The sequence below is a fragment of the Ascaphus truei genome, chromosome 1 (assembly GCF_040206685.1).
Source record: "Ascaphus truei isolate aAscTru1 chromosome 1, aAscTru1.hap1, whole genome shotgun sequence".
NCBI lineage: Eukaryota > Metazoa > Chordata > Amphibia > Anura > Ascaphidae > Ascaphus > Ascaphus truei.
In genome coordinates, this window is record NC_134483.1 from 817,551 (window position 1) to 844,607 (window position 27,057).

General features: G+C 50.7%; 1 protein-coding gene and 1 pseudogene across 2 annotated transcripts in view; both read right to left on the reverse strand.

Moving 5' to 3' along the window:
* Positions 1 to 20,753, reverse strand: part of LOC142467986 (cytochrome P450 2D10 pseudogene) — a 71,693-nt pseudogene extending 50,940 nt beyond the window's left edge.
* LOC142467264 (carbonic anhydrase 9-like) overlaps positions 1 to 27,057 on the reverse strand; it is a 255,159-nt gene that overhangs the window by 217,271 nt on the left and 10,831 nt on the right. For both annotated transcript variants that reach the window (XM_075572847.1, XM_075572765.1), the window contains exon 3: positions 21,610 to 21,676. In XM_075572847.1, the coding sequence (XP_075428962.1) occupies positions 21,610 to 21,676 (67 nt within the window). The remainder of the gene's footprint in view (positions 1 to 21,609; positions 21,677 to 27,057) is intronic.

Below are 27,057 nucleotides of genomic sequence, written 5' to 3' on the forward strand. Positions count from 1 at the left end.
TCAGTATAGTATGCGCCTCACTTACAGCGCTGATGTCAGTATAGTATGCGCCTCACTTACGGCGCTGGTGTCAGTATAGAATGCGCCTCACTTACAGTGCTGGTGTCAGTATAGTATGCGCTTCACTTACAGTGCTGGTGTCAGTATAGTATGCGCCTCACTTACAGCGCTGGTGTCAGTATAGTATGCGCCTCACTTACAGCGCTGATGTCAGTATAGTATGCGCCTCACTTACGGCGCTGGTGTCAGTATAGTATGCACCTCACTTACAGCGCTGGTGTCAGTATAGTATGCGCCTCACTTACAGCGCTGGTGTCAGTATAGTATGTGCCTCACTTACAGTGCTGGTGTCGGTATAGTATGCGCCTCACTTACAGTGCTCGTGTCAGTATAGTATGTGCCTCACTTACAGCGCTGGTGTCAGTATAGTATGTGCCTCACTTACTGTGCTGGTGTCAGTATAGTATGCGCCTCACTTACAGTGCTCGTGTCAGTATAGTATGCGCCTCACTTACGGCGCTGGTGTCAGTATAGTATGCACCTCACTTACAGCGCTGGTGTCAGTATAGTATGCGCCTCACTTACAGCGCTGGTGTCAGTATAGTATGTGCCTCACTTACAGTGCTGGTGTCGGTATAGTATGCGCCTCACTTACAGTGCTCGTGTCAGTATAGTATGTGCCTCACTTACAGTGCTGGTGTCGGTATAGTATGTGCCTCACTTACTGTGCTGGTGTCAGTATAGTATGCGCCTCACTTACAGTGCTCGTGTCAGTATAGTATGTGCCTCACTTACAGTGCTGGTGTCAGTATAGTATGCGCCTCACTTACAGCGCTGGTGTCGGTATAGTATGCGCCTCACTTACAGTGCTGGTGTCAGTATAGTATGTGCCTCACTTACAGCGCTGGTGTCAGTATAGTATGCGCCTCACTTACAGCGCTGGTGTCAGTATAGTATGCGCCTCACTTACAGCGCTGGTGTCGGTATAGTATGTGCCTCACTTACAGCGCTGGTGTCGGTATAGTATGCACCTCACTTACAGCGCTGGTGTCAGTATAGTATGCGCCTCACTTACAGCGCTGGTGTCAGTATAGTATGCGCCTCACTTACAGCGCTGGTGTCAGTATAGTATGCGCCTCACTTACAGTGCTGGTGTCAGTATAGTATGTGCCTCACTTACAGCGCTGGTGTCAGTATAGTATGCGCCTCCTTTACAGTGCTGGTGTCAGTATAGTATGCGCCTCACTTACAGCGCTGGTGTCAGTATAGTATGCGCCTCACTTACAGCGCTGGTGTCAGTATAGTATGTGCCTCACTTACAGTGCTGGGGTCAGTATAGTATGCGCCTCACTTACGGCGCTGGTGTCAGTATAGTATGCGCCTCACTTACAGTGCTGGTGTCAGTATAGTATGCGCCTCACTTACAGCGCTGGTGTCGGTATAGTATGTGCCTCACTTACAGCGCTGGTGTCAGTATAGTATGCGCCTCACTTACAGCGCTGGTGTCAGTATAGTATGCGCCTCACTTACAGCGCTGGTGTCGGTATAGTATGCGCCTCACTTACAGCGCTGGTGTCAGTATAGTATGTGCCTCACTTAAGGCGCTGGTGTCGGTATAGTATGTGCCTCACTTACAGCGCTGGTGTCAGTATAGTATGCGCCTCACTTACAGCGCTGGTGTCAGTATAGTATGTGCCTCACTTACAGTGCTGGTGTCAGTATAGTATGCGCCTCACTTACAGCGCTGGTGTCAGTATAGTATGTGCCTCACTTACAGTGCTGGTGTCAGTATAGTATGTGCCTCACTTACAGCGCTGGTGTCAGTATAGTATGCGCCTCACTTACAGCGCTGGTGTCAGTATAGTATGCACCTCACTTACAGCGCTGGTGTCAGTATAGTATGTGCCTCACTTACAGTGCTGGTGTCAGTATAGTATGTGCCTCACTTACAGTGCTGGTGTCAGTATAGTATGCACCTTACTTACAGCGCTGGTGTCAGTATAGTATGCGCCTCACTTACGGCGCTGGTGTCAGTATAGTATGCGCCTCACTTACGGTGCTGGTGTCAGTATAGTATGCGCCTCACTTACAGCGCTGGTGTCAGTATAGTATGCGCCTCACTTACAGTGCTGTTGTCAGTATAGTATGCGCCTCACTTACAGTGCTGGTGTCAGTATAGTATGCGCCTCACTTACAGCGCTGGTGTCAGTATAGTATGCGCCTCACTTACAGTGCTGGTGTCAGTATAGTATGCGCCTCACTTACAGTGCTGGTGTCGGTATAGTATGTGCCTCACTTACAGCGCTGGTGTCAGTATAGTATGCGCCTCACTTACAGTGCTGGTGTCAGTATAGTATGCGCCTCACTTACAGTGCTGGTGTCAGTATAGTATGCGCCTCACTTACAGTGCTGGTGTCAGTATAGTATGCGCCTCACTTACAGTGCTGGTGTCAGTATAGTATGCGCCTCACTTACAGTGCTGGTGTCAGTATAGTATGCGCCTCACTTACAGCGCTGGTGTCAGTATAGTATGTGCCTCACTTACAGTGCTGGTGTCAGTATAGTATGTGCCTCACTTACAGTGCTGGTGTCGGTATAGTATGTGCCTCACTTACAGCGCTGGTGTCGGTATAGTATGTGCCTCACTTAAGGCGCTGGTGTCGGTATAGTATGTGCCTCACTTACAGCGCTGGTGTCAGTATAGTATGCGCCTCACTTACAGCGCTGGTGTCGGTATAGTATGTGCCTCACTTACAGTGCTGGTGTCAGTATAGTATGCGCCTCACTTACAGTGCTGGTGTCAGTATAGTATGCGCCTCACTTACAGCGCTGGTGTCAGTATAGTATGCGCCTTACTTACAGTGCTGGTGTCAGTATAGTATGCGCCTCACTTACAGCGCTGGTGTCAGTATAGTATGCGCCTCACTTACAGTGCTGGTGTCAGTATAGTATGCGCCTCACTTACAGTGCTGATGTCAGTATAGTATGCGCCTCACTTACAGTGCTGGTGTCAGTATAGTATGCGCCTCACTTACAGCGCTGGTGTCAGTATAGTATGCACCTCACTTACAGCGCTGGTGTCGGTATAGTATGTGCCTCACTTACAGCGCTGGTGTCAGTATAGTATGCGCCTCACTTACGGTGCTGGTGTCAATATAGTATGCGCCTCACTTACAGCGCTGGTGTCAGTATAGTATGCGCCTCACTTACAGTGCTGGTGTCAGTATAGTATGCACCTCACTTACAGTGCTGGTGTCAGTATAGTATGTGCCTCACTTACAGCGCTGGTGTCAGTATAGTATGCGCCTCACTTACAGCGCTGGTGTCAGTATAGTATGCGCCTCACTTACAGCGCTGGTGTCAGTATAGTATGCGCCTCACTTACAGTGCTGGTGTCAGTATAGTGTGTGCCTCACTTACAGCGCTGGTGTCGGTATAGTATGTGCCTCACTTAAGGCGCTGGTGTCGGTATAGTATGTGCCTCACTTACAGCGCTGGTGTCAGTATAGTATGCGCCTCACTTACAGCGCTGGTGTCGGTATAGTATGTGCCTCACTTACAGTGCTGGTGTCGGTATAGTATGTGCCTCACTTACAGTGCTGGTGTCAGTATAGTATGCACCTCACTTACAGCGCTGGTGTCAGTATAGTATGCACCTCACTTACAGTGCTGGTGTCAGTATAGTATGTGCCTCACTTTCAGCGCTGGTGTCAGTATAGTATGCGCCTCACTTACAGTGCTGGTGTCAGTATAGTATGCGCCTCACTTACAGCGCTGGTGTCAGTATAGTATGCGCCTCACTTACAGCGCTGGTGTCAGTATAGTATGCGCCTCACTTACAGTGCTGGTGTCAGTATAGTATGCGCCTCACTTACAGCGCTGGTGTCAGTATAGTATGCGCCTTACTTACAGTGCTGGTGTCAGTATAGTATGCGCCTCACTTACAGCGCTGGTGTCAGTATAGTATGCGCCTCACTTACAGTGCTGGTGTCAGTATAGTATGCGCCTCACTTACAGTGCTGGTGTCAGTATAGTATGCGCCTCACTTACAGCGCTGGTGTCAGTATAGTATGCGCCTCACTTACAGCGCTGGTGTCAGTATAGTATGCGCCTCACTTACAGCGCTTGTGTCAGTATAGTATGTGCCTCACTTACAGTGCTGGTGTCGGTATAGTATGCGCCTCACTTACAGCGCTGGTGTCAGTATAGTATGTGCCTCACTTACAGCGCTGGTGTCAGTATAGTATGCGCCTCACTTACAGCGCTGGTGTCAGTATAGTATGCGCCTCACTTACAGTGCTGGTGTCAGTATAGTATGTGCCTCACTTACAGCGCTGGTGTCGGTATAGTATGTGCCTCACTTAAGGCGCTGGTGTCGGTATAGTATGTGCCTCACTTACAGTGCTGGTGTCAGTATAGTATGCGCCTCACTTACAGCGCTGGTGTCAGTATAGTAAGCGCCTCACTTACAGCGCTGGTGTCGGTATAGTATGCACCTCACTTACAGTGCTGGTGTCAGTATAGTATGCGCCTCACTTACAGCGCTGGTGTCAGTATAGTATGCGCCTCACTTACGGCGCTGGTGTCGGTATAGTATGCGCCTCACTTACAGCGCTGGTGTCGGTATAGTATGCGCCTCACTTACGGTGCTGGTGTCAGTATAGTATGTGCCTCACTTACAGTGCTGGTGTCAGTATAGTATGCGCCTCACTTACAGCGCTGGTGTCAGTATAGTATGCGCCTCACTTACAGCGCTGGTGTCAGTATAGTATGCGCCTCACTTACAGTGCTGGTGTCAGTATAGTATGCGCCTCACTTACAGCGCTGGTGTCAGTATAGTATGCGCCTTACTTACAGTGCTGGTGTCAGTATAGTATGCGCCTCACTTACAGCGCTGGTGTCAGTATAGTATGCGCCTCACTTACAGCGCTGGTGTCAGTATAGTATGCACCTCACTTACAGTGCTGGTGTCAGTATAGTATGCGCCTCACTTACAGTGCTGGTGTCAGTATAGTATGCGCCTCACTTACAGTGCTGGTGTCAGTTTAGTATGTGCCTCACTTACAGCGCTGGTGTCAGTATAGTATGCGCCTCACTTACAGCGCTGGTGTCAGTATAGTATGCACCTCACTTACAGTGCTGGTGTCAGTATAGTATGCGCCTCACTTACAGCGCTGGTGTCAGTATAGTATGCGCCTCACTTACAGTGCTGGTGTCAGTATAGTATGCACCTCACTTACAGTGCTGGTGTCAGTATAGTATGCGCCTCACTTACAGCGCTGGTGTCAGTATAGTATGCGCCTCACTTACAGCGCTGGTGTCAGTATAGTATGCGCCTCACTTACAGCGCTGGTGTCAGTATAGTATGCGCCTCACTTACAGCGCTGGTGTCAGTATAGTATGCGCCTCACTTACAGCGCTGGTGTCAGTATAGTATGTGCCTCACTTACAGTGCTGGTGTCGGTATAGTATGCGCCTCACTTACAGCGCTGGTGTCAGTATAGTATGTGCCTCACTTACAGCGCTGGTGTCAGTATTGTATGCGCCTCACTTACAGCGCTGGTGTCAGTATAGTATGCGCCTCACTTACAGTGCTGGTGTCAGTATAGTATGTGCCTCACTTACAGCGCTGGTGTCGGTATAGTATGTGCCTCACTTAAGGCGCTGGTGTCGGTATAGTATGTGCCTCACTTACAGCGCTGGTGTCAGTATAGTATGCGCCTCACTTACAGCGCTGGTGTCGGTATAGTATGTGCCTCACTTAGAGTGCTGGTGTCGGTATAGTATGTGCCTCACTTACAGTGCTGGTGTCAGTATAGTATGCACCTCACTAACAGCGCTGGTGTCAGTATAGTATGCACCTCACTTACAGTGCTGGTGTCAGTATAGTATGTGCCTCACTTACAGCGCTGGTGTCAGTATAGTATGCGCCTCACTTACAGCGCTGGTGTCAGTATAGTATGCGCCTCACTTACAGCGCTGGTGTCAGTATAGTATGCGCCTCACTTACAGTGCTGGTGTCAGTATAGTATGTGCCTCACTTACAGCGCTGGTGTCGGTATAGTATGTGCCTCACTTAAGGCGCTGGTGTCGGTATAGTATGTGCCTCACTTACAGCGCTGGTGTCAGTATAGTATGCGCCTCACTTACAGCGCTGGTGTCGGTATAGTATGTGCCTCACTTACAGTGCTGGTGTCGGTATAGTATGTGCCTCACTTACAGTGCTGGTGTCAGTATAGTATGCACCTCACTTACAGCGCTGGTGTCAGTATAGTATGCACCTCACTTACAGTGCTGGTGTCAGTATAGTATGTGCCTCACTTACAGCGCTGGTGTCAGTATAGTATGCGCCTCACTTACAGTGCTGGTGTCAGTATAGTATGCGCCTCACTTACAGCGCTGGTGTCAGTATAGTATGCGCCTCACTTACAGTGCTGGTGTCGGTATAGTATGTGCCTCACTTAAGGCGTTGGTGTCGGTATAGTATGTGCCTCACTTACAGCGCTGGTGTCAGTATAGTATGCGCCTCACTTACAGCGCTGGTGTCGGTATAGTATGTGCCTCACTTACAGTGCTGGTGTCGGTATAGTATGTGCCTCACTTACAGTGCTGGTGTCAGTATAGTATGTGCCTCACTTACAGTGCTGGTGTCGGTATAGTATGTGCCTCACTTACAGTACAGCGCTGGTGTCAGTATAGTATGCGCCTCACTTACAGTGCTGGTGTCAGTATAGTATGCGCCTCACTTACGGCGCTGGTGTCGGTATAGTATGCACCTCACTTACAGCGCTGGTGTCAGTATAGTATGCGCCTCACTTACAGCGCTGGTGTCAGTATAGTATGCACCTCACTTACAGCGCTGGTGTCGGTATAGTATGTGCCTCACTTACAGCGCTGGTGTCAGTATTGTATGCGCCTCACTTACGGTGCTGGTGTCAATATAGTATGCGCCTCACTTACAGCGCTGGTGTCAGTATAGTATGCGCCTCACTTACAGTGCTGGTGTCAGTATAGTATGCGCCTCACTTACAGCGCTGGTGTCAGTATAGTATGCGCCTCACTTACAGTGCTGGTGTCAGTATAGTATGCGCCTCACTTACAGCGCTGGTGTCAGTATAGTATGCGCCTTACTTACAGTGCTGGTGTCAGTATAGTATGCGCCTCACTTACAGCGCTGGTGTCAGTATAGTATGCGCCTCACTTACAGCGCTGGTGTCAGTATAGTATGCACCTCACTTACAGTGCTGGTGTCAGTATAGTATGCGCCTCACTTACAGCGCTGGTGTCAGTATAGTATGCGCCTCACTTACAGCGCTGGTGTCAGTATAGTATGCACCTCACTTACAGTGCTGGTGTCAGTATAGTATGCGCCTCACTTACAGCGCTGGTGTCAGTATAGTATGCGCCTCACTTACAGCGCTGGTGTCAGTATAGTATGCGCCTCACTTACAGCGCTGGTGTCAGTATAGTATGCGCCTCACTTACAGCGCTGGTGTCAGTATAGTATGCGCCTCACTTACAGCGCTGGTGTCAGTATAGTATGTGCCTCACTTACAGTGCTGGTGTCGGTATAGTATGCGCCTCACTTACAGCGCTGGTGTCAGTATAGTATGTGCCTCACTTACAGCGCTGGTGTCAGTATTGTATGCGCCTCACTTACAGCGCTGGTGTCAGTATAGTATGCGCCTCACTTACAGTGCTGGTGTCAGTATAGTATGTGCCTCACTTACAGCGCTGGTGTCGGTATAGTATGTGCCTCACTTAAGGCGCTGGTGTCGGTATAGTATGTGCCTCACTTACAGCGCTGGTGTCAGTATAGTATGCGCCTCACTTACAGCGCTGGTGTCGGTATAGTATGTGCCTCACTTAGAGTGCTGGTGTCGGTATAGTATGTGCCTCACTTACAGTGCTGGTGTCAGTATAGTATGCACCTCACTAACAGCGCTGGTGTCAGTATAGTATGCACCTCACTTACAGTGCTGGTGTCAGTATAGTATGTGCCTCACTTACAGCGCTGGTGTCAGTATAGTATGCGCCTCACTTACAGCGCTGGTGTCAGTATAGTATGCGCCTCACTTACAGCGCTGGTGTCAGTATAGTATGCGCCTCACTTACAGTGCTGGTGTCAGTATAGTATGTGCCTCACTTACAGCGCTGGTGTCGGTATAGTATGTGCCTCACTTAAGGCGCTGGTGTCGGTATAGTATGTGCCTCACTTACAGCGCTGGTGTCAGTATAGTATGCGCCTCACTTACAGCGCTGGTGTCGGTATAGTATGTGCCTCACTTACAGTGCTGGTGTCGGTATAGTATGTGCCTCACTTACAGTGCTGGTGTCAGTATAGTATGCACCTCACTTACAGCGCTGGTGTCAGTATAGTATGCACCTCACTTACAGTGCTGGTGTCAGTATAGTATGTGCCTCACTTACAGCGCTGGTGTCAGTATAGTATGCGCCTCACTTACAGTGCTGGTGTCAGTATAGTATGCGCCTCACTTACAGCGCTGGTGTCAGTATAGTATGCGCCTCACTTACAGTGCTGGTGTCGGTATAGTATGTGCCTCACTTAAGGCGTTGGTGTCGGTATAGTATGTGCCTCACTTACAGCGCTGGTGTCAGTATAGTATGCGCCTCACTTACAGCGCTGGTGTCGGTATAGTATGTGCCTCACTTACAGTGCTGGTGTCGGTATAGTATGTGCCTCACTTACAGTGCTGGTGTCAGTATAGTATGTGCCTCACTTACAGTGCTGGTGTCGGTATAGTATGTGCCTCACTTACAGCGCTGGTGTCAGTATAGTATGCGCCTCACTTACAGTGCTGGTGTCAGTATAGTATGCGCCTCACTTACGGCGCTGGTGTCGGTATAGTATGCACCTCACTTACAGCGCTGGTGTCAGTATAGTATGCGCCTCACTTACAGCGCTGGTGTCAGTATAGTATGCACCTCACTTACAGCGCTGGTGTCGGTATAGTATGTGCCTCACTTACAGCGCTGGTGTCAGTATTGTATGCGCCTCACTTACGGTGCTGGTGTCAATATAGTATGCGCCTCACTTACAGCGCTGGTGTCAGTATAGTATGCGCCTCACTTACAGTGCTGGTGTCAGTATAGTATGCACCTCACTTACAGTGCTGGTGTCAGTATAGTATGTGCCTCACTTACAGCGCTGGTGTCAGTATAGTATGCGCCTCACTTACAGCGCTGGTGTCAGTATAGTATGCGCCTCACTTACAGCGCTGGTGTCAGTATAGTATGCGCCTCACTTACAGCGCTGGTGTCAGTATAGTATGCGCCTCACTTACAGTGCTGGTGTCAGTATAGTATGTGCCTCACTTACAGCGCTGGTGTCAGTATAGTATGCGCCTCACTTACAGAGCTGGTGTCAGTATAGTATGCGCCTCACTTACTGCGCTGGTGTCAGTATAGTATGCGCCTCACTTACAGCGCTGGTGTCAGTATAGTATGTGCCTCACTTACGGTGCTGGTGTCGGTATAGTATGCGCCTCACTTACAGTGCTGGTGTCAGTATAGTATGTGCCTCACTTAGAGTGCTGGTGTCAGTATAGTATGCGCCTCACTTACAGTGCTGGTGTCAGTATAGTATGCGCCTCACTTACGGCGCTGGTGTCGGTATAGTATGTGCCTCACTTACAGCACTGGTGTCGGTATAGTATGCATCTCACTTACGGTGCTGGTGTCAGTATAGTATGCGCCTCACTTACAGCGCTGGTGTCGGTATATTATGCGCCTCACTTACAGCGCTGGTGTCAGTATAGTATGCGCCTCACTTACAGCACTGGTGTCAGTATAGTATGCGCCTCACTTACAGCGCTGGTGTCAGTATAGTATGTCCCTCACTTACAGCGCTGGTGTCGGTATAGTATGCGCCTCACTTACAGCGCTGGTGTCGGTATAGTATGCGCCTCACTTACAGCGCTGGTGTCGGTATAGTATGCGCCTCACTTACAATGCTGGTGTCGGTATAGTATGTGCCTCACTTACAGTGCTGGTGTCGGTATAGTATGTGCCTCACTTACAGTGCTGGTGTCGGTATAGTATGCGCCTCACTTACAGTGCTGGTGTCGGTATAGTATGTGCCTCACTTACAGTGCTGGTGTCGGTATAGTATGTGCCTCACTTACAGTGCTGGTGTCAGTATAGTATGCGCCTCACTTACAGTGCTGGTGTCGGTATAGTATGTGCCTCACTTACAGTGCTGGTGTCGGTATAGTATGCGCCTCACTTACAGCGCTGGTGTCAGTATAGTATGCGCCTCACTTACAGCGCTGGTGTCGGTATAGTATGCGCCTCACTTACAGCGCTGGTGTCGGTATAGTATGCGCCTCACTTACAGTGCTGGTGTCGGTATAGTATGTGCCTCACTTACAGCGCTGGTGTCAGTATAGTATGCGCCTCACTTACAGCGCTGGTGTCAGTATAGTATGTGCCTCACTTACAGTGCTGGTGTCAGTATAGTATGCGCCTCACTTACAGCGCTGGTGTCGGTATAGTATGTGCCTCACTTACAGTGCTGGTGTCAGTATAGTATGCACCTCACTTACAGTGCTGGTGTCAGTATAGTATGTGCCTCACTTACAGTGCTGGTGTCAGTATAGTATGTGCCTCACTTACAGCGCTGGTGTCGGTATAGTATGCGCCTCACTTACAGCGCTGGTGTCAGTATAGTATGCGCCTCACTTACAGCGCTGGTGTCAGTATAGTATGCGCCTCACTTACAGTGCTGGTGTCAGTATAGTATGCGCCTCACTTACAGCGCTGGTGTCAGTATAGTATGCGCCTCACTTATAGCGCTGGTGTCAGTAAAGTATGTGCCTCACTTACAGCGCTGGTGTCAGTATAGTATGCGCCTCACTTACGGCGCTGGTGTCGGTATAGTATGCGCCTCACATACGGTGCTGGTGTCAGTATAGTATGTGCCTCACTTACAGTGCTGGTGTCAGTATAGTATGCGCCTCACTTACAGTGCTGGTGTCGGTATAGTATGTGCCTCACTTACGGTGCTGGTGTCGGTATAGTATGTGCCTCACTTACAGCGCTGGTGTCGGTATAGTATGTGCCTCACTTACGGTGCTGGTGTCGGTATAGTATGCACCTCACTTACAGCGCTGGTGTCGGTATAGTATGAGCCTCACTTACAGCGCTGGTGTCGGTATAGTATGCGCCTCACTTACAGCGCTGGTGTCAGTATAGTATGCACCTCACTTACAGCGCTGGTGTCGGTATAGTATGTGCCTCACTTACGGCGCTGGTGTCGGTATAGTATGTGCCTCACTTACAGTGCTGGTGTCGGTATAGTATGCACCTCACTTACAGCGCTGGTGTCGGTATAGTATGTGCCTCACTTACGGCGCTGGTGTCGGTATAGTATGTGCCTCACTTACAGTGCTGGTGTCAGTATAGTATGCGCCTCACTTACAGCGCTGGTGTCAGTATAGTATGCGCCTCACTTACAGCGCTGGTGTCGGTATTGTATGTGCCTCACTTACAGTGCTGGTGTCGGTATAGTATGTGCCTCACTTACGGTGCTGGTGTCAGTATAGTATGCGCCTCACTTACAGTGCTGGTGTCAGTATAGTATGCGCCTCACTTACAGCGCTGGTGTCGGTATAGTATGCGCCTCACTTACAGCGCTGGTGTCAGTATAGTATGTGCCTCACTTACAGCGCTGGTGTCGGTATAGTATGTGCCTCACTTACGGTGCTGGTGTCAGTATAGTATGCGCCTCACTTACAGCGCTGGTGTCGGTATAGTATGCGCCTCACTTACATTGCTGGTGTCAGTATAGTATGCGCCTCACTTACAGCGCTGGTGTCAGTATAGTATGCGCCTCACTTACAGCGCTGGTGTCAGTATAGTATGTGCCTCACTTACGGTGCTGGTGTCAGTATAGTATGTGCCTCACTTACAGCGCTGGTGTCAGTATAGTATGCGCCTCACTTACAGCGCTGGTGTCGGTATAGTATGTGCCTCACTTACGGTGCTGGTGTCAGTATAGTATGCGCCTCACTTACAGCGCTGGTGTCAGTATAGTATGCGCCTCACTTACAGCGCTGGTGTCAGTATAGTATGTGCCTCACTTACGGTGCTGGTGTCAATATAGTATGTGCCTCACTTACGGTGCTGGTGTCAGTATAATATGTGCCTCACTTACAGCGCTGGTGTCAGTATAGTATGTGCCTCACTTACAGCACTGGTGTCAGTATAGTATGTGCCTCACTTACATTGCTGGTGTCAGTATAGTATGCGCCTCACTTACAGCGCTGGTGTCAGTATAGTATGCGCCTCACTTACAGCGCTGGTGTCAGTATAGTATGCGCCTCACTTACAGCGCTGGCGTCAGTATAGTATGTGCCTCACTTACAGCGCTGGTGTCAGTATAGTATGTGCCTCACTTACGGTGCTGGTGTCAGTATAGTATGTGCCTCACTTACAGCGCTGGTGTCAGTATAGTATGCGCCTCACTTACGGTGCTGGTGTCAGTATAGTATGTGCCTCACTTACGGTGCTGGTGTCAGTATAGTATGTGCCTCACTTACAGCGCTGGTGTCAGTATAGTATGCGCCTCACTTACAGCGCTGGTGTCAGTATAGTATGCGCCTCACTTACAGCGCTGGTGTCAGTATAGTATGCGCCTCACTTACAGTGCTGGTGTCAGTATAGTATGCGCCTCACTTACAGCGCTGGTGTCAGTATAGTATGCGCCTCACTTACAGTGCTGGTGTCAGTATAGTATGTGCCTCACTTACAGTGCTGGTGTCAGTATAGTATGCGCCTCACTTACAGCGCTGGTGTCAGTATAGTATGCGCCTCACTTACAGCGCTGGTGTCAGTATAGTATGCGCCTCACATACAGCGCTGGTGTCAGTATAGTATGTGCCTCACTTACAGCGCTGGTGTCGGTATAGTATGCGCCTCACTTACAGCGCTGGTGTCAGTATAGTATGTGCCTCACTTACGGCGCTGGTGTCGGTATAGTATGCGCCTCACTTACAGTGCTGGTGTCAGTATAGTATGCGCCTCACTTACAGCGCTGGTGTCAGTATAGTATGCGCCTCACTTACGGCGCTGGTGTCAGTATAGTATGTGCCTCACTTACAGCGCTGGTGTCAGTATAGTATGTGCCTCACTTACAGCGCTGGTGTCAGTATAGTATGTGCCTCACTTACAGCGCTGGTGTCAGTATAGTATGTGCCTCACTTACGGCGCTGGTGTCGGTATAGTATGTGCCTCACTTACAGCGCTGGTGTCAGTATAGTATGTGCCTCACTTACAGTGCTGGTGTCAGTATAGTATGCGCCTCACTTACAGCGCTGGTGTCGGTATAGTATGTGCCTCACTTACAGCGCTGGTGTCAGTATAGTATGTGCCTCACTTACAGCGCTGGTGTCAGTATAGTATGCGCCTCACTTACGGCGCTTGTGTCAGTATAGTATGCGCCTCACTTACAGCGCTGGTGTCAGTATAGTATGCGCCTCACTTACAGTGCTGGTGTCAGTATAGTATGTGCCTCACTTACAGCGCTGGTGTCAGTATAGTATGTGCCTCACTTACGGCGCTGGTGTCAGTATAGTATGTGCCTCACTTACAGTGCTGGTGTCAGTATAGTATGCGCCTCACTTACAGTGCTGGTGTCAGTATAGTATGCGCCTCACTTACAGCGCTGGTGTCGGTATAGTATGTGCCTCACTTACAGCGCTGGTGTCGGTATAGTATGCGCCTCACTTACAGTGCTGGTGTCAGTATAGTATGCGCCTCACTTACGGCGCTGGTGTCAGTATAGTATGTGCCTCACTTACAGCGCTGGTGTCAGTATAGTATGTGCCTCACTTACAGCGCTGGTGTCAGTATAGTATGTGCCTCACTTACGGCGCTGGTGTCAGTATAGTATGTGCCTCACTTACAGTGCTGGTGTCAGTATAGTATGTGCCTCACTTACGGCGCTGGTGTCAGTATAGTATGTGCCTCACTTACGGCGCTGGTGTCAGTATAGTATGTGCCTCACTTACAGTGCTGGTGTCAGTATAGTATGCGCCTCACTTACAGCGCTGGTGTCAGTATAGTATGTGCCTCACTTACAGTGCTGGTGTCAGTATAGTATGTGCCTCACTTACAGCGCTGGTGTCAGTATAGTATGCGCCTCACTTACAGCGCTGGTGTCGGTATAGTATGCGCCTCACTTACAGCGCTGGTGTCAGTATAGTATGTGCCTCACTTACAGCGCTGGTGTCAGTATAGTATGCGCCTCACTTACGGCGCTGGTGTCAGTATAGTATGTGCCTCACTTACAGCGCTGGTGTCGGTATAGTATGCGCCTCACTTACAGCGCTGGTGTCAGTATAGTATGTGCCTCACTTACAGCGCTGGTGTCAGTATAGTATGTGCCTCACTTACGGCGCTGGTGTCGGTATAGTATGTGCCTCACTTACAGCGCTGGTGTCAGTATAGTATGTGCCTCACTTACAGTGCTGGTGTCAGTATAGTATGCGCCTCACTTACAGCGCTGGTGTCGGTATAGTATGTGCCTCACTTACAGCGCTGGTGTCAGTATAGTATGTGCCTCACTTACAGCGCTGGTGTCAGTATAGTATGCGCCTCACTTACGGCGCTTGTGTCAGTATAGTATGCGCCTCACTTACAGCGCTGGTGTCAGTATAGTATGTGCCTCACTTACAGTGCTGGTGTCAGTATAGTATGTGCCTCACTTACGGCGCTGGTGTCAGTATAGTATGTGCCTCACTTACGGCGCTGGTGTCAGTATAGTATGCGCCTCACTTACAGTGCTGGTGTCAGTATAGTATGTGCCTCACTTACAGTGCTGGTGTCAGTATAGTATGTGCCTCACTTACAGTGCTGGTGTCAGTATAGTATGCGCCTCACTTACAGTGCTGGTGTCAGTATAGTATGCGCCTCACTTACAGTGCTGGTGTCGGTATAGTATGCGCCTCACTTACGGTGCTGGTGTCGGTATAGTATGCGCCTCACTTACGGCGCTGGTGTCAGTATAGTATGTGCCTCACTTACAGTGCTGGTGTCAGTATAGTATGCGCCTCACTTACAGCGCTGGTGTCAGTATAGTATGTGCCTCACTTACAGCGCTGGTGTCAGTATAGTATGCGCCTCACTTACAGTGCTGGTGTCAGTATAGTATGTGCCTCACTTACAGTGCTGGTGTCAGTATAGTATGTGCCTCACTTACAGCGCTGGTGTCAGTATAGTATGCGCCTCACTTACAGCGCTGGTGTCAGTATAGTATGCGCCTCACTTACAGTGCTGGTGTCAGTATAGTATGTGCCTCACTTACAGTGCTGGTGTCGGTATAGTATGTGCCTCACTTACAGCGCTGGTGTCAGTATAGTATGCGCCTCACTTACAGCGCTGGTGTCAGTATAGTATGCGCCTCACTTACGTCGCTGGTGTCAGTATAGTATGTGCCTCACTTACAGTGCTGGTGTCAGTATAGTATGTGCCTCACTTACAGCGCTGGTGTCGGTATAGTATGCGCCTCACTTACAGCGCTGGTGTCAGTATAGTATGCGCCTCACTTACGGCGCTGGTGTCAGTATAGTATGTGCCTCACTTACAGTGCTGGTGTCAGTATAGTATGTGCCTCACTTACAGCGCTGGTGTCGGTATAGTATGTGCCTCACTTACGGCGCTGGTGTCGGTATAGTATGTGCCTCACTTACGGCGCTGGTGTCAGAATAGTATGCGCCTCACTTACAGTGCTGGTGTCAGTATAGTATGCGCCTCACTTACGGCGCTGGTGTCGGTATAGTATGTGCCTCACTTACAGTGCTGGTGTCAGTATAGTATGCGCCTCACTTACGGTGCTGGTGTCGGTATAGTATGCGCCTCACTTACGGCGCTGGTGTCAGTATAGTATGTGCCTCACTTACAGTGCTGGTGTCAGTATAGTATGTGCCTCACTTACAGTGCTGGTGTCAGTATAGTATGTGCCTCACTTACAGCGCTGGTGTCAGTATAGTATGCGCCTCACTTACGGCGCTGGTGTCAGTATAGTATGTGCCTCACTTACAGTGCTGGTGTCAGTATAGTATGTGCCTCACTTACAGCGCTGGTGTCAGTATAGTATGCGCCTCACTTACAGTGCTGGTGTCAGTATAGTATGTGCCTCACTTACAGCGCTGGTGTCAGTATAGTATGCGCCTCACTTACAGCGCTGGTGTCAGTATAGTATGCGCCTCACTTACAGCGCTGGTGTCAGTATAGTATGTGCCTCACTTACAGCGCTGGTGTCGGTATAGTATGTGCCTCACTTACGGCGCTGGTGTCGGTATAGTATGCGCCTCACTTACAGCGCTGGTGTCGGTATAGTATGTGCCTCACTTACAGTGCTGGTGTCGGTATAGTATGTGCCTCACTTACAGTGCTGGTGTCGGTATAGTATGTGCCTCACTTACAGCGCTGGTGACAGTATAGTATGCGCCTCACTTACAGCGCTGGTGTCGGTATAGTATGTGCCTCACTTACAGCGCTGGTGTCAGTATAGTATGCGCCTCACTTACAGCGCTAGTGTCAGTATAGTATGTGCCTCACTTACGGCGCTGGTGTCAGTATAGTATGTGCCTCACTTACAGTGCTGGTGTCAGTATAGTATGCGCCTCACTTACAGTGCTGGTGTCAGTATAGTATGTGCCTCACTTACAGCGCTGGTGTCGGTATAGTATGCGCCTCACTTACAGCGCTGGTGTCAGTATAGTATGTGCCTCACTTACAGCGCTGGTGTCAGTATAGTATGTGCCTCACTTACAGTGCTGGTGTCAGTATAGTATGTGCCTCACTTACAGTGCTGGTGTCAGTATAGTATGCGCCTCACTTACAGCGCTGGTGTCAGTATAGTATGCGCCTCACTTACAGCGCTGGTGTCAGTATAGTATGTGCCTCACTTACAGCGCTGGTGTCAGTATAGTATGCGCCTCACTTACAGCGCTGGTGTCAGTATAGTATGTGCCTCACTTACAGCGCTGGTGTCAGTATAGTATGTGCCTCACTTACAGCGCTGGTGTCAGTATAGTATGCACCTCACTTACAGTGCTGGTGTCAGTATAGTATGTGCCTCACTTACGGCGCTGGTGTCGGTATAGTATGTGCCTCACTTACAGTGCTGGTGTCGGTATAGTATGTGCCTCACTTACGGCGCTGGTGTCGGTATAGTATGTGCCTCACTTACGGCGCTGGTGTCGGTATAGTATGTGCCTCACTTACAGTGCTGGTGTCAGTATAGTATGTGCCTCACTTACGGCGCTGGTGTCAGTATAGTATGTGCCTCACTTACGGCGCTGGTGTCAGTATAGTATGTGCCTCACTTACAGTGCTGGTGTCAGTATTGTATGTGCCTCACTTACAGCGCTGGTGTCGGTATAGTATGTGCCTCACTTACAGCGCTGGTGTCGGTATAGTATGCGCCTCACTTACGGTGCTGGTGTCAGTATAGTATGCGCCTCACTTACGGCGCTGGTCTCGGTATAGTATGCGCCTCACTTACAGCGCTGGTGTCGGTATAGTATGCGCCTCACTTACAGCGCTGGTCTCGGTATAGTATGCGCCTCACTTACAGCGCTGGTGTCGGTATAGTATGCGCCTCACTTACAGCGCTGGTGTCGGTATAGTATGTGTCTCACTTACAGCGCTGGTGTCAGTATAGTATGCGCCTCACTTACAGCGCTGGTGTCAGTATAGTATGTGCCTCACTTACAGCGCTGGTCTCGGTATAGTATGTGCCTCACTTACAGCGCTGGTTTCGGTATAGTATGCGCCTCACTTACAGCGCTGGTGTCAGTATAGTATGTGCCTCACTTACAGCGCTGGTGTCGGTATAGTATGCGCCTCACTTACAGCGCTGGTGTCGGTATAGTATGCGCCTCACTTACAGCGCTGGTGTCGGTATAGTATGTGCCTCACTTACAGCGCTGGTGTCGGTATAGTATGTGCCTCACTTACAGCGCTGGTGTCGGTATAGTATGCGCCTCACTTACAGTGCTGGTGTCAGTATAGTATGCGCCTCACTTACAGCGCTGGTGTCGGTATAGTATGTGCCTCACTTACAGTGCTGGTGTCGGTATAGTATGTGCCTCACTTACAGTGCTGGTGTCAGTATAGTATGTGCCTCACTTACAGTGCTGGTGTCAGTATAGTATGTGCCTCACTTACAGTGCTGGTGTCAGTATAGTATGTGCCTCACTTACAGTGCTGGTGTCAGTATAGTATGCGCCTCACTTACAGCGCTGGTGTCGGTATAGTATGCGCCTCACTTACAGCGCTGGTGTCGGTATAGTATGCGCCTCACTTACAGTGCTGGTGTCAGTATAGTATGCGCCTCACTTACAGCGCTGGTGTCAGTATAGTATGTGCCTCACTTACAGTGCTGGTGTCAGTATAGTATGTGCCTCACTTACAGCGCTGGTGTCGGTATAGTATGTGCCTCACTTACAGTGCTGGTGTCAGTATAGTATGCGCCTCACTTACAGCGCTGGTGTCGGTATAGTATGTGCCTCACTTACAGCGCTGGTGTCAGTATAGTATGTGCCTCACTTACAGTGCTGGTGTCAGTATAGTATGCGCCTCACTTACAGCGCTGGTGTCGGTATAGTATGCGCCTCACTTACAGCGCTGGTGTCGGTATAGTATGTGCCTCACTTACAGTGCTGGTGTCAGTATAGTATGTGCCTCACTTACAGTGCTGGTGTCAGTATAGTATGTGCCTCACTTACAGTGCTGGTGTCAGTATAGTATGCGCCTCACTTACAGCGCTGGTGTCGGTATAGTATGTGCCTCACTTACAGTGCTGGTGTCGGTATAGTATGCGCCTCACTTACAGTGCTGGTGTCAGTATAGTATGCGCCTCACTTACAGTGCTGGTGTCAGTATAGTACGTGCCTCACTTACAGCGCTGGTGTCGGTATAGTATGTGCCTCACTTACAGTGCTGGTGACGGTATAGTATGCGCCTCACTTACAGTGCTGGTGTCAGTATAGTATGCGCCTTACTTACAGTGCTGGTGTCGGTATAGTATGCGCCTCACTTACAGCGCTGGTGTCGGTATAGTATGCGCCTCACTTACAGTGCTGGTGTCAGTATAGTATGCGCCTCACTTACAGCGCTGGTGTCGGTATAGTATGCGCCTCACTTACAGTTCTGGTGTCAGTATAGTATGCGCCTCACTTACAGCGCTGGTGTCGGTATAGTATGCACCTCACTTACAGTGCTGGTGTCGGTATAGTATGCGCCTCACTTACAGCGCTGGTGTCGGTATAGTATGCACCTCACTTACAGTGCTGGTGTCGGTATAGTATGCGCCTCACTTACAGTGCTGGTGTCGGTATAGTATGCGCCTCACTTACAGCGCTCATGTGCCAGGTACAGTGCGGTGTATGTACGCCCACTGTGTGGCATCTGCTTCCCCAGCGGCCATGATATTTTCCCGCATGAAACGGGACCGGACGATTGGTTGAGGTATTGGGGAATTCCGCACTTTCTAATGTTGCCGCTCCCCCGGCTGCCAAGCTAATTACAGAAGAGATCACTGCTCGCCTCGTACTGTACGGATATGGAGCCGAGCGCGCGGGATTAAGCTCACACCCTACAGGTCAGTCCACTCAGCAAGGAGGAGGAGGGTGGGCCGCATGTACAGGAGGGGATAACATGGGATACCAGCCAGCCTGGGGAGGGCTCCGAACTGCCATGAAGGGCAAAGAGGAAACATTTGTTTGTTTGTTTCTGCAAACTTTATTTTGTTTCAAAAGTTCTCTCAATAACTAAAGTTTGCACAAATTTAAAAAAAAATACAAAAACAGCAGAGGCGCCTGCGAAGATTCGCACTTGCAAACATACGCTGATTTCACGGGGAACTTAAACGTCGGCGAAAATGTTGCACATGTCCATCGATCACTACCCAACCCAGCCTGTATACTGACGTCTATATATAATCTCAGGTCTGTCGTAATTGGAATTTGGGTTAATAGTTGGTCTCGGCCTGTGGTTATGTTAATATGGATCATTAAGGTCATTGTTAGGCCAGTCATGGTTTATCTTGGATCAGGTGAGGGGTAAGTCCCATCTTGACCTGGGTCAGGCGGTTGTCAATCATGTGTTGTCGGAATTAGGCCAGCAGTTAGGCATAAACTAGCTGGGACCGGTGAGGAGTCAGCCATTGCAAGGCCTTGGATAGGTGAGGGTTAGGGTCACTAGCGGGGACCGGTGAGGAGTCAGCCATTGCAAGGCCTTGGATAGGTGAGGGTTAGGGTCACTAGCGGGGAACGGTGAGGAGCCAGCCATTGCAAGGCCTTGGATAGGTGAGGGTTAGGGTCACTAGCGGGGACCGGTGAGGAGTCAGCCATTGCAAGGCCTTGGATAGGTGAGGGTTAGGGTCACTAGCGGGGACCGGTGAAGAGCCAGCCATTGAAAGGCCTTGGATAGGTGAGGGTTAGGGTCACTAGCGGGGACCGGTGAAGAGTCAGCCATTGCAAGGCCTTGGATAGGTGAGGGTTAGGGTCACTAGCGGGGACCGGTGAAGAGTCAGCCATTGCAAGGCCTTGGAAAGGTGAGGGTTAGGGTCACTAGCGGGGACCGGTGAGGAGTCAGCCATTGCAAGGCCTTGGATAGGTGAGGGTTAGGGTCACTAGCGGGGACCGGTGAGGAGTCAGCCATTGCAAGGCCTTGGATAGGTGAGGGTTAGGGTCACTAGCGGGGACCATCGAGGAGTCAGCCATTGCAAGGCCTTGGATAGGTGAGGGTTAGGGTCACTAGCGGGGACCGGTGAGGAGTCAGCCATTGCAAGGCCTTGGATAGGTGAGGGTTAGGGTCACTAGCGGGGACCGGTGAGGAGTCAGCCATTGCAAGGCCTTGGAAAGGTGAGGGTTAGGGTCACTAGCTGGGACCGGTGAGGAGTCAGCCATTGCAAGGCCTTGGATAGGTGAGGGTTAGGGTCACTAGCGGGGACCGGTGAGGAGCCAGCCATTGCAAGGCCTTGGATAGGTGAGGGTTAGGGTCACTAGCGGGGACCGGTGAGGAGCCAGCCATTGCAAGGCCTTGGATAGGTAAGGATTAGGGTCACTAGCGGGGACCGGTGAGGAGCCAGCCATTGCAAGGCCTTGGATAGGTGAGGGTTAGGGTCACTAGCGGGGACCGGTGAGGAGTCAGCCATTGCAAGGCCTTGGATAGGTGAGGGTTAGGGTCACTAGCGGGGACCGGTGAGGAGCCAGCCATTGCAAGGCCTTGGATAGGTGAGGGTTAGGGTCACTAGCGGGGACCGGTGAGGAGTCAGCCATTGCAAGGCCTTGGATAGGTGAGGGTTAGGGTCACTAGCGGGGACCGGTGAGGAGTCAGTCATTGCAAGGCCTTGGATAGGTGAGGGTTAGGGTCACTAGCGGGGACCGGTGAGGAGCCAGCCATTGCAAGGCCTTGTATAGGTGTGGGTTAGGGTCACTAGCGGGGACCGGTGAGGAGTCAGCCATTGCAAGGCCTTGGATAGGTGAGGGTTAGGGTCACTAGCGGGGACCGGTGAGGAGTCAGCCATTGCAAGGCCTTGGATAGGTGAGCCATCGTCATGTCAGACCCGACACTCACCTTCCTCCTCCACCTCTCTCAGGTGGGACAGAAGCTGTTCATACGTGGGGTTAAGCTCTGGACCCTCCTGTAACAAGAGACTTACATGTATATACTATGTATAGCACCACCCTGAGGAAGATCCCCCTGTGGGATCGAAACTCCAACGTTATGTGCTGTATTTAATACATTTATTTTCATTCACCTGAGTGCTGTCTCCCTTTTTGCTGCTATGCGGTAATGTATACTTCTATGTATATAGAGATATACTTCTCATCAACACCATGCAAAGAGGAGAGGTCTCTCACACATACTTAACCTAGACACTAATGACACATCACACAGAACCAACCCAGACACTACTGTACGTATGCTGACAGGATGGAGAACCGACCCAGACTCTACGTATGCTGACAGGATGGAGAACCGACCCAGACACTACGTAGGCTGACAGGATGGAGAACCGACCCAGACACTACGTATGCTGACAGGATGGAGAACCAACCCAGACACTACGTATGCTGACAGGATGGAGAACCAACCCAGACACTACGTATGCTGACAGGATGGAGAACCAACCCAGACACTACGTATGCTGACAGGATGGAGAACCGACCCAGCCACTACGTATGCTGACAGGATGGAGAACCGACCCAGACACTACGTAGGCTGACAGGATGGAGAACCGACCCAGCCACTACGTATGCTGACAGGATGGAGACACTACGTATGCTGACAGGATGGAGAACCAACCCAGACACTACGTATGCTGACAGGATGGAGAACAAACCCAGACACTACGTATGCTGACAGGATGGAGAACCAACCCAGACACTACGTATGCTGACAGGATGGAGAACCAACCCAGACACTACGTATGCTGACAGGATGGAGAACCAACCCAGACACTACGTATGCTGACAGGATGGAGAACCAACCCAGACACTACGTATGCTGACAGGATGGAGAACCGACCCAGACACTACGTAGGCTGACAGGATGGAGAACCGACCCAGACTCTACGTATGCTGACAGGATGGAGAACCGACCCAGACTCTACGTATGCTGACAGGATGGAGAACCGACCCAGACACTACGTAGGCTGACAGGATGGAGAACCGACCCAGCCACTACGTATGCTGACAGGATGGAGACACTACGTATGCTGACAGGATGGAGAACCAACCCAGACACTACGTATGCTGACAGGATGGAGAACCAACCCAGACACTACGTATGCTGACAGGAGGGAGAACCAACCCAGACACTACGTATGCTGACAGGATAGAGAACCAACCCAGACACTACATATGCTGACAGGATGGAGAACCAACCCAGACACTACATATGCTGACAGGATGGAGAACCAACCCAGACACTACGTATGCTGACAGGATGGAGAACCAACCCATACACTACGTATGCTGACAGGAGGGAGAACCAACCCAGACACTACGTATGCTAACAGGATGGAGAACCAACCCAGACACTACGTATGCTGACAGGATGGAGAACCAACCCAGACACTACGTATGCTGACAGGAGGGAGAACCAACCCAGACACTACGTATGCTGACAGGAGGGAGAACCAGCCCAGACACTACGTATGCTGACAGGAGGAAGAACCAACCCAGACACTACGTATGCTGACAGGATGGAGAACCAACCCAGACACTACGTATGCTGACAGGATGGAGAACCAACCCAGACACTACGTATGCTGACAGGAGGGAGAACCAGCCCAGACACTACGTATGCTGACAGGAGGAAGAACCAACCCAGACACTACATATGCTGACAGGATGGAGAACCAACCCAGGCTCTACGTATGCTGACAGGATGGAGAACCAACCCAGACACTACGTATGCTGACAGGAGGGAGAACCAGCCCAGACACTACGTATGCTGACAGGACGGAGAACCAGCCCAGACACTACGTATGCTGAAAGGAGGAAGAACCAACCCAGACACTACGGATGCTGACAGGATGGAGAACCGACCCAGACTCTACGTATGCTGACAGGATGGAGAACCGACCCAGACTCTACGTATGCTGACAGGATGGAGAACCGACCCAGACACTACGTAGGCTGAAAGGATGGAGAACCGACCCAGCCACTACGTATGCTGACAGGATTGAGACACTACATATGCTGACAGGATGGAGAACCAACCCAGACACTACGTATGCTGACAGGATGGAGAACCAACCCAGACACTACGTATGCTGACAGGATGGAGAACCAACCCAGACACTACGTATGCTGACAGGATGGAGAACCAACCCAGACACTACGTATGCTGACAGGATGGAGAACCAACCCAGACACTACGTATGCTGACAGGATGGAGAACCAACCCAGACACTACGTATGCTGACAGGATAGAGAACCAACCCAGACACTACGTATGCTGACAGGATGGAGAACCAACCCAGACACTACGTATGCTGACAGGATGGAGAACCAACCCAGACACTACGTATGCTGACAGGATGGAGAACCAACCCAGACACAACGTATGCTGACAGGAGGGAGAACCAACCCAGATACTACGTATGCTAACAGGATGGCGAACCAACCCAGACACTACGTATGCTGACAGGATGGAGAACCAACCCAGACACTACGTATGCTGACAGGAGGGAGAACCAACCCAGACACTACGTATGCTGACAGGAGGGAGAACCAGCCCAGACACTACGTATGCTGACAGGAGGAAGAACCAACCCAGACACTACGTATGTTGACAGGATGGAGAACCAACCCAGACACTACGTATGCTGACAGGATGGAGAACCGACCCAGCCACTACTGGACGTATGCTGACAGGATGGAGAACCAACCCAGACACTACGTATGCTGACAGGATGGAGAACCAACCCAGACACTACGTATGCTGACAGGAGGGAGAACCGACCCAGACACTACGTATGCTGACAGGAGGGAGAACCAGCCCAGACACTACGTATGCTGACAGGATGGAGAACCAACCCAGACACTACGTATGCTGACAGGAGGGAGAACCAACCCAGACACTACGTATGCTGACAGGATGGAGAACCAACCCAGACACTACGTATGCTGACAGGATGGAGAACCGACCCAGACACTACGTATGCTGATAGGATGGAGAACCAGCCCAGACACTACATATGCTGACAGGATGGAGAACCAACCCAGACACTACGTATGCTGACAGGATGGAGAACCAGCCCAGACACTACATATGCTGACAGGATGGAGACACTACGTATGCTGACAGGATGGAGAACCAACCCAGACACTACGTATGCTGACAGGAGGGAGAACCAACCCAGACACTACGTATGCTGACAGGATGGAGAACCAACCCAGACACTACGTATGCTGACAGGATGGAGAACCAACCCATACACTACGTATTCTGACAGGATGGAGAACCAACCCAGACACTACGTATGCTGACAGGATGGAGAACCAACCCATACACTACGTATGCTGACAGGAGGGAGAACCAACCCAGACACTACGTATGCTGACAGGATAGAGAACCAACCCAGTCACTACATATGCTGACAGGATGGAGAACCAACCCAGACACTACATATGCTGACAGGATGGAGAACCAACCCAGACACTACGTATGCTGACAGGATGGAGAACCAACCCATACACTACGTATGCTGACAGGATAGAGAACCAACCCAGACACTACGTAGGCTAACAGGATGGAGAACCAACCCAGACACTACGTATGCTGACAGGATGGAGAACCAACCCAGACACTACGTATGCTGACAGGAGGGAGAACCAACCCAGACACTACGTATGCTGACAGGAGGGAGAACCAGCCCAGGCACTACGTATGCTGACAGGAGGAAGAACCAACCCAGACACTACGTATGCTGACAGGATGGAGAACCAACCCAGACACTACGTATGCTGACAGGATGGAGAACCAACCCAGACACTACGTATGCTGACAGGAGGAAGAACCAACCCAGACACTACATATGCTGACAGGATGGAGAACCAACCCAGGCACTACGTATGCTGACAGGATGGAGAACCAACCCAGACACTACGTATGCTGACAGGAGGGAGAACCAGCCCAGATACTACGTATGCTCACAGGACGGAGAACCAGCCCAGACACTACGTATGCTGACAGGAGGAAGAACCAACCCAGACACTACGGATGCTGACAGGAGGGAGAACCAATCCAGACACTACGTATGCTGACAGGATGGAGAACCAACCCAGACACTACGTATGCTGACAGGAGGGAGAACCAGCCCAGACACTACGTATGCTGACAGGAGGGAGAACCAGCCCAGACACTACGTATGCTGACAGGAGGAAGAACCAACCCAGACACTACGTATGCTGACAGGATGGAGAACCAACCCAGACACTATGTATGCTGACAGGATGGAGAACCAACCCAGACACTACGTATGCTGACAGGATGGAGAACCAACCCAGACACTACGTATGCTGACAGGAGGGAGAACCAACCCTGACACTACGTATGCTGACAGGATGGAGAACCAACCCAGACACTACGTATGCTGACAGGAGGGAGAACCAACCCAGACACTACGTATGCTGACAGGATGGAGAACCAACCCTGACACTACTTATGCTGACAGGATGGAGAACCAACCCAGACACTACGTATGCTGACAGGATGGAGAACCAACCCAGACACTATGTATGCTGACAGGAGGGAGAACCAACCCAGACACTACGTATGCTGATAGGATGGAGAACCAACCCATACACTACGTATGCTGACAGGAGGGAGAACCAACCCAGACACTATGTATGCTGACAGGAGGGAGAACCAACCCAGACACTATGTATGCTGACAGGAGGGAGAACCAACCCAGACACTACGTATGCTGACAGGATGGAGAACCAACCCAGACACTACGTAAGTTGACAGGATGGAGAACCAACCCAGACACTACGTATGCTGACAGGATGGAGAACCAACCCAGACACTACGTATGCTGACAGGATGGAGAACCAACCCAGACACTACGTATGCTGACAGGATGGAGAACCAACCCAGACACTACGTATGCTGACAGGAGGGAGAACCAGCCCAGACACTACGTATGCTGACAGGACGGAGAACCAGCCCAGACACTACGTATGCTGAAAGGAGGAAGAACCAACCCAGACACTACGGATGCTGACAGGATGGAGAACCGACCCAGACTCTACGTATGCTGACAGGATGGAGAACCGACCCAGACTCTACGTATGCTGACAGGATGGAGAACCGACCCAGACACTACGTAGGCTGAAAGGATGGAGAACCGACCCAGCCACTACGTATGCTGACAGGATTGAGACACTACATATGCTGACAGGATGGAGAACCAACCCAGACACTACGTATGCTGACAGGATGGAGAACCAACCCAGACACTACGTATGCTGACAGGATGGAGAACCAACCCAGACACTACGTATGCTG